We start from the raw sequence: 12,276 nt of genomic DNA, 5'->3' as shown, positions 1-12,276 counted from the left end.
CAAATCCTTTGTTGGGCGCCAGTTAACAAATAACAGTTAACTAATGGGTTAACAAATGAAACGATATTTGTTTTATACTTTTTTATTCATTCACGAGGGCCAGAGTACTTACGCTCTGGTAGTACTCGAGGAACTGCTGATCTCCGTTTTCTACACCTCCTTAAATACTACGTCTTATTTACTAATGAGTCGACAGGGAAATATACAACACATATTTCCTTGTGACTCATGGTTCTTATCTTTAACACAGGGAAACTATACAAAACATGTTTCCCTATGACCTGTGATCTTAATTACTATATGGGTTCAGACTTTTATTACCCATGGTGATAATGTTCCTGGAAGGTCGGGGATTTATTTGTCTAATGGGATACTATTCCAGGAAGGTCGGGGATTTATTTACCTAATGGGATATTATTCCAGGAAGGACTACAGACATTGTTATCTATTGAATTGCAGATGGTTGGCATCTGCTTCGTCGACTATGACTTGCGCATTGATCCTTCCACTAATAATGGATGTGATGAATTTGTAGAGGGTTGGTAAGTAAGTAATTGGCCTTGTGTCTGCGGGGTCCTGTACTGTGTCCTTCTTAGGGATAAGGTAGGCAATCCCCGCAGTCAGGAAGGGTGGAAATTCCTCCGGCCGACTCATGACTTCATTTATACTGCGTGCCAACCAACTGTGTACGCAGGTAAATTTCTTATACCAGAAGTTCTGTACCCGATCCAGACCTGGGACCCTCCAGTTTTTCGAGCTGCTTATGGCTCGTCGAACTTCCTCTTCGGTAACATCCGCAAAATTCATGCCAGACGTATTGGCATGGCGGGTGCCTTCGGCGGTGATCCACTCAGAATGCTCAGCACGCTGGGCGGGTAACCCCCAAAGTCCATCCCAATATTCTTTCGCTTCCGTCACCGAAAATTGCACTGTCTGGACGCTCTGTTGGGATTCGTTGAGAGATCTGAGAAAGCTCCGCAGGTTCCTCGCGTATGTTGCATTCTAGACACGTCTGGAATGACTTTCGCCATACCGTCGTAACCGACTGCATATGACAGACAGTTTCTGCATTAGTGTGTCTAAAATTCCAACTACGGGATGGCATAGTTCCGGTAAACCCTCTGCACTTTATTTCTCACCCGTCTGCTGGCATCGCCGGTGCTGATCTGAATCAGTCTAGCAATGTTCTGCCTTGGTAAGTCCCGCCGACGTTCCAGACGAATTTTGCATGGTGGATCTCTTTGGTCACTCAAACCAATAACACGAAAGCGAATCTTCTGACCGTGTAATATGATAGCCGTAACTGCACCACAATACACAAGTGATTGTAGTTGCAGCAGCGACATACCTGGTCTATGCAAAGGATCCATATTCGAGAATTCCACACCACCACCACACTACCACACTCCCCCTTGCCCCTCAAGGGGGGAAATCAGTGCGAGTAGGCACGATTTCAAGTTGTTTTGCCCTTGAGCATGAGCGAGATGTAACGAAAATCCGATCAGCTGTGTTTGACATACCGCCCGGACTTGCCAATGTATTGGTGAGATCGGCAAGTTTTTGCTTATGCATAAGTGAATACGTGAAACAACTTTTTGCTATATGGGTGAGCACGGCAGTAGTACCAGAATAGCAAAAGCTCACCGATCTCTCTCTTGCCAATATGATTTGACGAAGATTATACTTTTTCCTTGTTTAGCGTCTCTGATGTGTACAGATAAGCTTCTGAAGCACATTCGCAAGTCGGATCATTTTAGTGTGGGTACTGCCTATAGTAGATCTACTGTGGACATGGTGTTGTTGATGCCGCCGCTTCTACCCCCATCGACTCTCGGTCATCAGTTTCCCCGATGACCTCAAGTCGAACACGTTTCCTGATGGTGGCCGGGATTGCGTCGCTGCCAATAATAAAGCGGCACTGGCCTGCGACTCGCTGCACAGTCACGTGCGCGAATTGCGGGAAACGCTCGACGAATCTTTGGTGCAACAAGGGGCGGTAAGATGTTATTTCGTAGTAGGAGCGGATGATGAAGAGGTTCATTTCTTCAGTCCATTTCATCCGCTTCCTACGCGAGCCTGCTAAAGTGGTCGCCACTGATTGTGGCGAAACAGCTGCAGCAGGCGGATCTGTGCTCCTGGTCGTCGTGGCGCCTAGACGTCGAACCGCCCCACGACTAGCGGTTTCGACGCCGTGCTGTCCGTTACGGGAGCCCGACTCAGTCACCAAGTCAGACGACTCCCGCCGGTTATCCATACCGAACCTTAAATTTGTTCTCCTTCTTATATATGGATCTGCATTTTATAACTATCTGCCAGGTGTGGGGATAGCGTCCTCAGTGAGTAATTTGAAAGACTGCAAAGTTCCTGCACATTCCTCACCTACCCGCTGAGACGCTGCGGTGGCGTACAGCCATTCAGACTGAAGCTATCCATCCCTCCTCCTTTCACAACCGGGCTTGGGACCGGCTTCGGCAGTTATTATGATGCCTTTGATAAAGGTACCTAAGATTGCATGTTCCCCTCACTGGTTTTAGGAACCGAAACTTAAAGCATGACGATCCTAAGCCCGAACTAGAGGTCTGCAAACCATTTTTCTTGACGCTTCTTAACATCAAAATCAGAAACGCAGATAGTAAGAAAAATTCATGGCTTATCTTACTTATAATCAAATTATACTCAAAACCATTTCTGTTTCAATGATATGATTTTAAATAATGTAAATGTTTTACATCTGAATAATGAAGGCAATGGGGCAGATCAAAGCTACGTGACGATAAATCCACTATATTGCATTAGACACACATTCCGCCACAGAATTCAATGTGCAAAGGACTTATGTGAGTTTGGTGCCAATATAATTTCCCTCATAATATTAATGAATTCAAGAGTACATTCTGATTAAAGTCCGTTAGTACAGCAAATCTTGCGAGAATTAGATTATTGGAAATTAGCGGAATTGCTTGTTACTGTTCACTCATTAAACGTACTCATTTTTCCCATATACTCATCATCAGGTCACCCCAGGTATTTAACTTTCCCATATGTACACCCAATGGAAATCGCATGCTCGTCGACAATTCTCTCGATCTGTCACAAGCGCAGACATCTTGGAATTAATACGAAAGTCGTCGTTGCACACATCTAAATCACTGCGAATTTTTGCGTGGAAAATCATTTGTAAGTAGGCACGATTTCAACAAAACCGTCGTAAAACATATTCCAATTGTTGTATATTAAATTTTTTGTATTGCAGTTACTTGTAATAAGCCTGGTAACTTGGTAAAAGCGCATTAAAACATGCCGAAAAATAAGGGAAAAGGAGGTAAAAATCGTCGTCGTGGTAAGAATGAGAACGAGTTCGAGAAACGTGAATTGATTTTCAAGGAGGACGAGCAGGAATACGCTCAAGTGACGAAAATGCTTGGAAATGGACGTTTGGAGGCGATGTGTTTCGATGGAGTGAAGCGACTTTGTCATATTCGTGGAAAATTGCGGAAAAAGGTGCGTAATTGCTGTGGTGAAATGCTTTCTTTCCTTTGTCGGGTAGCTGAGGCGCGAGTGCAACTTGAAATTGTGTGGCTTGCAAATGTTTCACTGCTCGATTGCGAAAAGTGGCGCCAGGAAAATAGGTTGTGACTCATCTGGTGTTATTTTGGCGAATTCACTTGTGGAAATTTTCACCCGTTATGAGCCAAATTGGGCTGCTAAGTGCCTTGGGCTTTGTACTCTAAAATGTGTTTTTGCATTGGTGGCGCGCATGTGACGGCCAAAGTCAAGTCTAGACGGCGGGTGGGAGTTTAGTTTTTGCAAAGGACAACTTTCAAGAATCCTCGTTAGGCCACGCAATTTGAAGGTCGTCGACCTGTTTTTGGGTGAGTGGTTCACGGTTGGCGCATTTGAGTTACTAGAATGGGTTGGTAGCCGCTAGAAATCGATTTATGTCCTCCATTTTTGCCATAATTTGTTTACCATCGGTTGGGACTGGGTCCATTCGATTATCTTCGCCGTTGATACTGGGCAAATGACAGCTTAAACAAGTTGCACGCGGAGGTGTTGATTATTTGTTTTATTTTCCCATGAATGGCTAAAGAAATCAAAGAGAACCTGCAGAAAAAAAAGATTTTGCTTCTATAAAATGATAGCAGGTGATTGTTTCATATGAACTACGATAATGCTAGCTTAGCTTCCCCCTCCAACATACTCAATGTCCACGTTTTACCCCAGTGCTTCACTCTAAAAGTTATTCAGACATGGAGTACTTGATGTCACATAAAACTGTGCCCCTTTTGCTCCAAATTATTTATACCGGAGCTGGGGTACATTCATTCATTTAAGAGTTTCCAAATGTTTTTCTGAGATATTCAACGATGTGTGGCGATGCGACGAATTTTTATTTTAGTACGAACTCCTACGTCCCGTTTTCTACCACATTTCCCCTTCCCGTTGACAAGAAATATGCTTGCAGTTATTCGCTTTTTAAGTTTTAATTTAAAAAATACTTATTAAAATTGGTTCCCTCTCTGTCTGTCACATGCACTTTTTTTCAAAACTGCCAAAATGATATTCAAAAGGGGATTTACAAATGTTTTTCATCGAATATAGTCGTCTGGGCCTCTGCCCTGGCAGAGCGTGACCGAAAGTGGCGCCAAGTGATAATCACTTCATTTCATATTTCATATATAAGGACAATATCTATTAGGAAAAGAAGACGAGGAAGACCCTGCCTGAGATGGAGCGATGGCGTAGGTTAGGACGCCAGACAGCTTTTAGGAATATCGAATTGGTGGACCTCGGCGCAAAACCGGGATGTCTGGAGTTCTTTATTAAGGCAGGCCTAGATCGGATACCGGTTTTGCGCCGTTGATGATATATAATCGGAAACACGACATGCACACGAATTATATTAAAGTGAAATGAAAGTGATTTTTTGTTGATGAAGCAAAAAGTCCTGAGGCCGCATCCACTTGTTGATGGATGGGGACCACATGGGAAGCAGCTTACTTTCCCTTCAATTATAATCCGCTCTCATGTCGTGTTTGTGATTATATATAAATAGAGCGGTTAACACCTGTCGCCACTTTCGGCCACGCTGCTACCAGGGCAGAGATGAGGCAGCGTCTGACGAGTTGCCTCTGCCTTGGACGAAACCGTCGGTCATTTTTTTTAAAAAACTTGTGCGTTTAACCCAAAAAGAAGAGGTCCGTGGACAACAAGAGAGGAAATAAGTTGCTTCCCATGTGGTCCGTTATGCCAGCAAGTGGATGCGGATTCGGAACTTTCTGTATCCTCAGCAAGGAAGTAACTTGTTGTCTAGTGACAAACTTACAAATTTCGGTTGATTAGCCAGTACTTGTGCTCGTTTAGCTTCGATGTGTCAAAACGTCGATCGAGACAGCAACGTGACAGCTTTTGCTCTCGTTCACGCGACTGTCATTCATTAGCTGATCAAGTTTTTTAAGTAAAATTCCGGGGATTTGGGGGTGTCCACAGGGTTCTTATTTAGCAGATTATCGTCAACAGGCAGATCTGAAACATACACAGATACAATAATGGCTCTAGTACGTTTCCTTGGGGAACATTTACTTTGATAGGATGAGCTTTTGTGTCTTAATCCGAGACGTCGACTTTTTATATAGGATTTTAAGAGATCATACATATTGGCTGGTAGAATTTTTCTAATCTTGTAAAATAGCCCTTTGTGTCAACTCTGCCGAAAGCCAGAACAATATCGAGAAGGACGGCAGAACAATGTTTTTTTGGTGGAAAATTTGAAGTCGAAAAATTTTGATCAGGTGCTTAACAGTATGGAGATGGAGTTCTTTGACCATGTTGCTTGTAATTTTGTCGCGGCCACACGCTTTTTTATGATGGAGTTCGTCGATAATGCGAACAGTATTTTTAACTCTGAATCGGAGGCTTGTTTTAGCAGATGAGGGTGAGTATCACAAAGGTTGGGCTTTGTTTTTCATTGGGTTGGTTACAAAATCATTTTCTCAAATGAGCCATCAGTGCAGCACTTTTTTTTCACATCACTTAGGGCCCAGTCACCAGTTCCTAGGTACAGACGTTGGGAAAATTGATTCCGTCTTTTCAGATTCCTACAAGCTTTCTAAAGAGAATAGTCTGTATCCACTGTCGAAGTTGAATCTTTTAGGAGGTAATTTTGTATATCCTGCTGATTTTGATTGTTCAGAGCTTTTCGTAGACGTTTTGATGCCTCAAATGCTTACGGAAATACCGTTTGCAAACTGCTCGCGAGAGTGCCAGAAAAGTTCGAATAATTAAATGTGAAAATATTGGTAAGAACAATCAACAATTTAAGTTATATTTTTTTAGTATAATAATTTAACAACCCCATTGTAGATGTAACCTTCTATACAGTCCCATCCTTTTTCACTGTTCATATCATCAAGTTATCGGAAAGAGACCTGAGGCCTGAGTCGTCATCAAAGATAAAATAAAAATGCCTTCACTGTCCACGTGATAAGAAAGTTTGTCGAAGGTCTCCCTCACAACAGTTGTAACCTGTCATAGGATTTCTTATTTTGTAGACGCAATGTCTAAAATGCCTTTGATAGGAGAACACCTGAATAGGCTAGTAGTCAGCCGCGTCGTTTTATTCTTAAAGTATTTTACTGCATCTATGCTACGCGACGCTGCATTTAAAATAACTGCGACGCGGCATGTCTATATAGCATTAGCGCTGCAGCCAATTGCAAATAACTATATGTTTTAATATTTTAACAGGTGGATATAAACCAAAATTGAAGAAATTGCAGGAATCGACTGAGTCCACTATATGAAAATCATATTCGACGTTGAAAATATCCTCTGCTAGGAAATTCTGCCGCGTCGCTCTGGTGTGTATTGCTGGCTACAAAATCATTTGATAATATTTTGACATAGTGCAGTTTATGGTAGTGTCGCGTCCGGTAGCGCAGATGCGAGCGTACCTTGATTTCATCCTGCAGAAATGCTAGATGCAGAAAAGCCTTCAATCTAACCGATACGAGGACTAGTGACCTTGTAAATCAAATACTTATTTATTTTTTATCAAAGTTGAATTTATTCTCTACATAGTCTCCTTAGAACGCAATACACTTTACACTTTTCCCAATATATACTAACCCTTCCAAAAAAGACGATTTCTTCTTTTGATGGAAATTTTTCCGCCGGGCCATTTTTAAGGTTTTGTGTCACATGCACTTCTGTCTGTCACATGCACTTTTCTCCAAAACGGTTAAACCGATCCGAACGAAATTTGGTAGACAGATGGGAACTATGAAATCCCACGCATACAGCGAGTGACATAAATTTAGGTGGAGTTTAAAGGGGAGCTCCCCATACATGCAAAGGGGGCATTTAAAAAAAATTTTCACCGAAGATAGTCGTGTAGAGTATCAAATGAAAAGTCTCGATTAGTACTTTTCGAAACTGATATTAGTTTTGGGGCGAATTGCAAAGTGCATGAGTAAGGAATCAAAATGTACGCACTTAAAGTGAGACAGGACTTGTTTTCGGAAACTATCCAACCCAAAAATCAGAAAAGTACGCTTAGATGAAATCTAGGCCTCAAAATATGTCCCATTCCGATATCTGCTCAAATAAACTTACTAATAGTATATTACCAACTTTTAGAAATTGACTGAAAAAGTCCCCTGAAGTTCATCCCAGGAGCACTAAATTTTGCACCGACATAGAGGGCAGTATCGTGCATACACATGCCTGATAGCATTGACCCGAGATATTCAAATCGCCCAATTCTGGGCAAGTTACGTCACAGAACTGAGGTATTTAAATATCTCCAGTCAATGCTATCAGCCAATGGAGAACTGCGTTATGCTCCTCACAAGGGGAACCACAAAACCTTTTATACCTGAAGCGTCAAGCTTCCAGTTTTAGAAATTGAGTAAAAAAAACCCTTAACTTCCTCCCAGGACTTCCAAATTTCGCGCCAGCATGGAGAACAATATTTCGTATGCATGGAAATCTGGCCATTAACGCCAAAGTTACAGCAGTTCAAACTTAATTTCGCGCGAATTTACTGCTTCCAAAGCCATGCAAATAAGATGCTGACGTCATAATTAGCGAGAATAATTGACATTCACGTGAAATATTGAAGTCGCATTTATGAAGAATCTATTTATCTGCAGCCCCTTTTAAGGTTTTGTGTAAAACACTTATGTGAAATCTAATCTTCGAGAGATGTCCCATTCCGGTATCTGCTCAAATAAACTTACTAATAGTATATTACTAACTTTTAGAAATTGATTGAAAACTACCCTTAAGTTCGTCCTAAATTCGTAAATTTTGCACCGGCATAGAAGGCAGTATTGTGCATACGCATGTCAAGTTTCATCCAACTATTAGTGTCAAAGATATAGCAGTTCAAACTTATCAATTTCGTACGAATTAACAGCATCCTAAGCCATATAAGTAAGATGCTGACGTCATAATTAACGAGGATAATTGACATTCGAGTGAAATATTAAAATTGCACTCATGAAGAATCTATTTCTGCCCAGCCTTTTTTTATGTTTGATGTAGGTTAAATTCTTCGCATTTGCTAATAATATTAAACTCAGAGGGTGAAGCGTATGAGGTTGACTGTTATCAATACAGGGCTTTCCATCAAATGATTTATTTAAATCGCTTTCTAAAAATTAGAGGGCAATGGAATTTTTAGCAATGTGAAACGCAACTGTCATGCACACGTCCCTCCTCACATCTTCTTTTTCTTTAGCCTTGGTCCCGTTCACAAGCGAGGTCGGCTTCTCGTGATCGGTTTCGCCATTTTATTTTATCAAACGCCTGATCTGGACGTAATCACGAGGCTTTTAAATCTCCATCCAGCATATCAAGCCACCGTTGTTTCGGCCGGCCTTTTGGTCGCTTACCGTTGACTTCGATGTTCAGACCAATATTGGCAAGTGAATTCTCGTTAGCGCGAATTGCGTGACCATATCATCGAAAACGCCTCTCGCAGTTTTTCCACGATCGGTGCGACTCCATATCGATCGCGGATATCCTCAATCAAAATGTGTCACGCCACCAGTCCAATGCAACATCTTCGTCTTCATTACCGCAAGACGCCGTTCATTGTCTTTTATAGTTGGCCAACACTCAGAACTATAGAGAGCGCAGACGGACGACATTGCGGTAAATTTTAGATTTGAGACGTTCGCTGATACGTCGATCATAAAGAACACCAATTGTGGAATGCCACTTCATTTAGGTCGCATTAATGCGTGAAGCAAATTCATTACGCAGTTCTCCATTGGCTGATAGCATTGACCCGAGGTTTCCCGACTTGTTTAACGTTCATCTCAACATATTGACTAATAATTACGATTTTATTTTCCACCCAAATAACTCTACCTTCCGCTTTACAGGTTTGGATAAATCAGGGCGACATCATCTTAGTTGGTCTACGTGATTTTCAAGATTCAAAAGCCGATGTTATTCTCAAATACACACCCGACGAAGCACGTAATCTAAAAACGTACGGTGAATTCCCCGAATCAGTGCGTATCAACGACACCGTCACATTCGTCGAGGATGGGTTCGATGAAGATATTGAATTCGGTGACGAAATCAGTTCGGAGGAGGAGGCCGACTCGGTGGATGCTATCTGATCGCAATCTTAATAATATTTTTAAACCACTAATAAATTGTATGAAAAACAAAAGTTATATGCCTTCACATTAACACGGTCCTCATCGAAATGATTTCTATAGTTTTGAGAGAATTTCAAAAAACAACATATATAGGGTGAACTAAACTAATTGAATAGAAATATATTATTTTATTATTTTTTAAAAATTAAAAAAAAATATCAGAACACACGAAAATAGGCAAAAAAAAAATATTAAATTGTATTGGATGATTTTGGCTGGATAAATTTTTTTTATGGAATTTACGTTTTTCAGTTTTCAAGTTTTTATCTGTCTGTTTCCCCCATGCAGCTCCCTAGTCCGCAAGCGATGTATTACCATCTCATGCGACACATTAAAACAAAGAACGTAAAATAATAGCCGAGTAGGTGCTGAAGGACTCCAGCCTCCTTCCTGAAACATTTTATAAAACTAATCAGTCACAGCAAAGAACCACACAACCCTCGGCGTTTAATATAGATCGCAATCATAACAATTTATTTTATACACATTTAGATTGTAAGTTGTTTCTGGATCGCTGGAAAGCGATCCCGAATTTATTGTGAGATCTTATTCCATAATTACCACTCATTAACAACAAAAAGAAGATAGTCCAGAGTTTTCTGCCAGAAATGCAAATATTGAAGAACATTTCTGGAAATCTAAAACGAAATTTATTGAGTTTAGTTTGAAATGCTCTGTATGTACCATAGATGTAGGATATCCATGAAATAATGGTGAGAGTATCACTTGCAATAGAATTTAATTTAAAGAACAAAATTTTTAATCGTTGAAATTTGAAATACATCGTACAAAACCAAAAAGATATGGTTGTTTTCTGTTGTTGAATAAACACGGAGGTTGGTTACTCCTTTGATCCCTTAAAATGCACTTTAAGGTGAACATTCCATTGTGGCTGGGGATCGAGCGAGTTGCCCTTTAGAGTAGAAGGCTTTTAGTTTTACTTCTCATTAGGAAGTCGATAACACTTTCAGTTATCTCGAATTTTTTGGTGAAATAATGGTTTCTTCCATTTTGATCTTGAAATTGACGAAACAAATCACTACCTTGCCCTTGCATTGGTCGTTAATAGATGCTGACCTTGAAGTTTTTTCCTATGCAGCTTGGGTGTCGTACTCTATGAGTATACTTTGTATACGATTGCTTGAATCTTGCTTTACCTTTCGTGCCTCTTCTTTCAGGTACGGTAGTCCTCATCCTTGACGACCGAGTCTACCTTTTGGCCGCTGTTAGACCTTTTACCGTGATTGTTAGGGTGCGGATTGCGATTGTCCTTATCCCCCACCCGAAGGCAGGGACTAGCGGTTGAGTGTTATTTGTAGCGGTGGATCAATATGTATAATACCAGACTCAAGAGATAACCAAATGAGTATGTGATAATCGAAACTGTTGTAAATCAACCTTGGATAGCTAATGTTGAGCTGATTTTCTTTTTAGGACCTCGGCCTGCCTTTTTTTTCTCCAAGGACTCTACCTGTATTATTACCCGTAGCGAATCATTGATGCTAGGGTTAGTGTTGCCCAGGCTTTTGCTTAATATTAGTCGGATGCTTCGAAAGTCATCTTTTGCTTCTGGTGGAGCATCAAGCTAATAGAGATCAAGCAAATTTGTAGTATGTGATGTGAAAGGTATTCAGAGGATACGTCGGCTCCCATGGCTTACATACCAATGATAACGGACTGCGGATTATTCAGTTAGCAGTATCGCAAGAAATGGTTGTTGGAAGTACCTGGTTTGCGCGGAAAGCGGCCCACAAACATACCTGGGCTTCTCGAGACGGGACCACTTTCAACCAAATTGACCACGTGCTGATTTAACGTCGTCACCTCTTAGCCTTGATGAATGTCAGAACGTATAGGGTGGCCAATATAGACTCTGACCATTATCCCGTTGGCATGGTGCTCCGAGCTCGAATGACGACACTACCTACAATCCCCTCTGCCAATCAGGTGAGAGTGAATACCGAAGCCATCCACAACACAGCTCTTCACGACACCTATAAGGTCGAAATGAATGCCGCAATAACCGCAGTCAACAGAGGTCCTGGAGATGAAGCAACAACAAATGATCTTCACAACCACCTGAAGAACGTTATCATTGATACGGCCACAAAGATACTTGGCCTCAGCCGCAAGAAAAGTCGGAACGGCTGGTTTGACGGTGAATGTAAGCTAGCTACGGAACGGAAGAATGCCGCATACCGAGTAATTTTGCATTCTCAAAGAACGGGGGCACGCGCAGAGACTTATCACGAACTCCGTCGAGTGGAGAAGCGACTTCACAGATGGAAAAAGAAAGCCTGGGAGAACCAACAAGTCTGAACTAGAAAAGTACAGGGAGCAACCGCACCAGGTGCGGAAGTTTTACCAACAAGTCAGCAGAATGAAGCCTTATACACCTCGATGCTCATCCTGCCGAGACAAAGAGGGAAATCTGATTTCCGACAGAATGGGCATATTGGAGCGATGGGTTGAGTACAACCAGAACATCGGCAACTCAAGACGACGGACAAATGCTACCACCACCAAGTATAGAAGAAACAGTCGGCCTGAAAATCATAAGTCGCCAGGAGCCGATGGAATTACAGCGGAATTGGTTAAA

The 12,276-nt window shown here is 41.6% G+C and overlaps 1 protein-coding gene across 1 annotated transcript; it reads left to right on the top strand.

Annotated features, from left to right (window-relative positions):
* Nucleotides 1–3,017: 3,017 nt before the first annotated feature.
* On the top strand, nucleotides 3,018–10,479 carry LOC119659977 (eukaryotic translation initiation factor 1A, X-chromosomal). The gene is made up of 3 exons (XM_038068343.1): nucleotides 3,018–3,177; nucleotides 3,254–3,501; nucleotides 9,393–10,479. The coding sequence occupies exons 2-3, from the start codon at nucleotides 3,298–3,300 to the stop codon at nucleotides 9,633–9,635; spliced, it is 447 nt and encodes a 148-aa protein (XP_037924271.1). The 5' UTR covers nucleotides 3,018–3,177; nucleotides 3,254–3,297; the 3' UTR covers nucleotides 9,636–10,479.
* The last annotated feature ends 1,797 nt before the right edge of the window (nucleotides 10,480–12,276 follow it).

This window comes from Hermetia illucens, chromosome 6 (genome assembly GCF_905115235.1).
Source record: "Hermetia illucens chromosome 6, iHerIll2.2.curated.20191125, whole genome shotgun sequence".
Classification (NCBI taxonomy): domain Eukaryota; kingdom Metazoa; phylum Arthropoda; class Insecta; order Diptera; family Stratiomyidae; genus Hermetia; species Hermetia illucens.
Note: the sequence above shows the minus strand (reverse complement) of the source record. Positions and strands in the feature narration are given on the sequence as shown.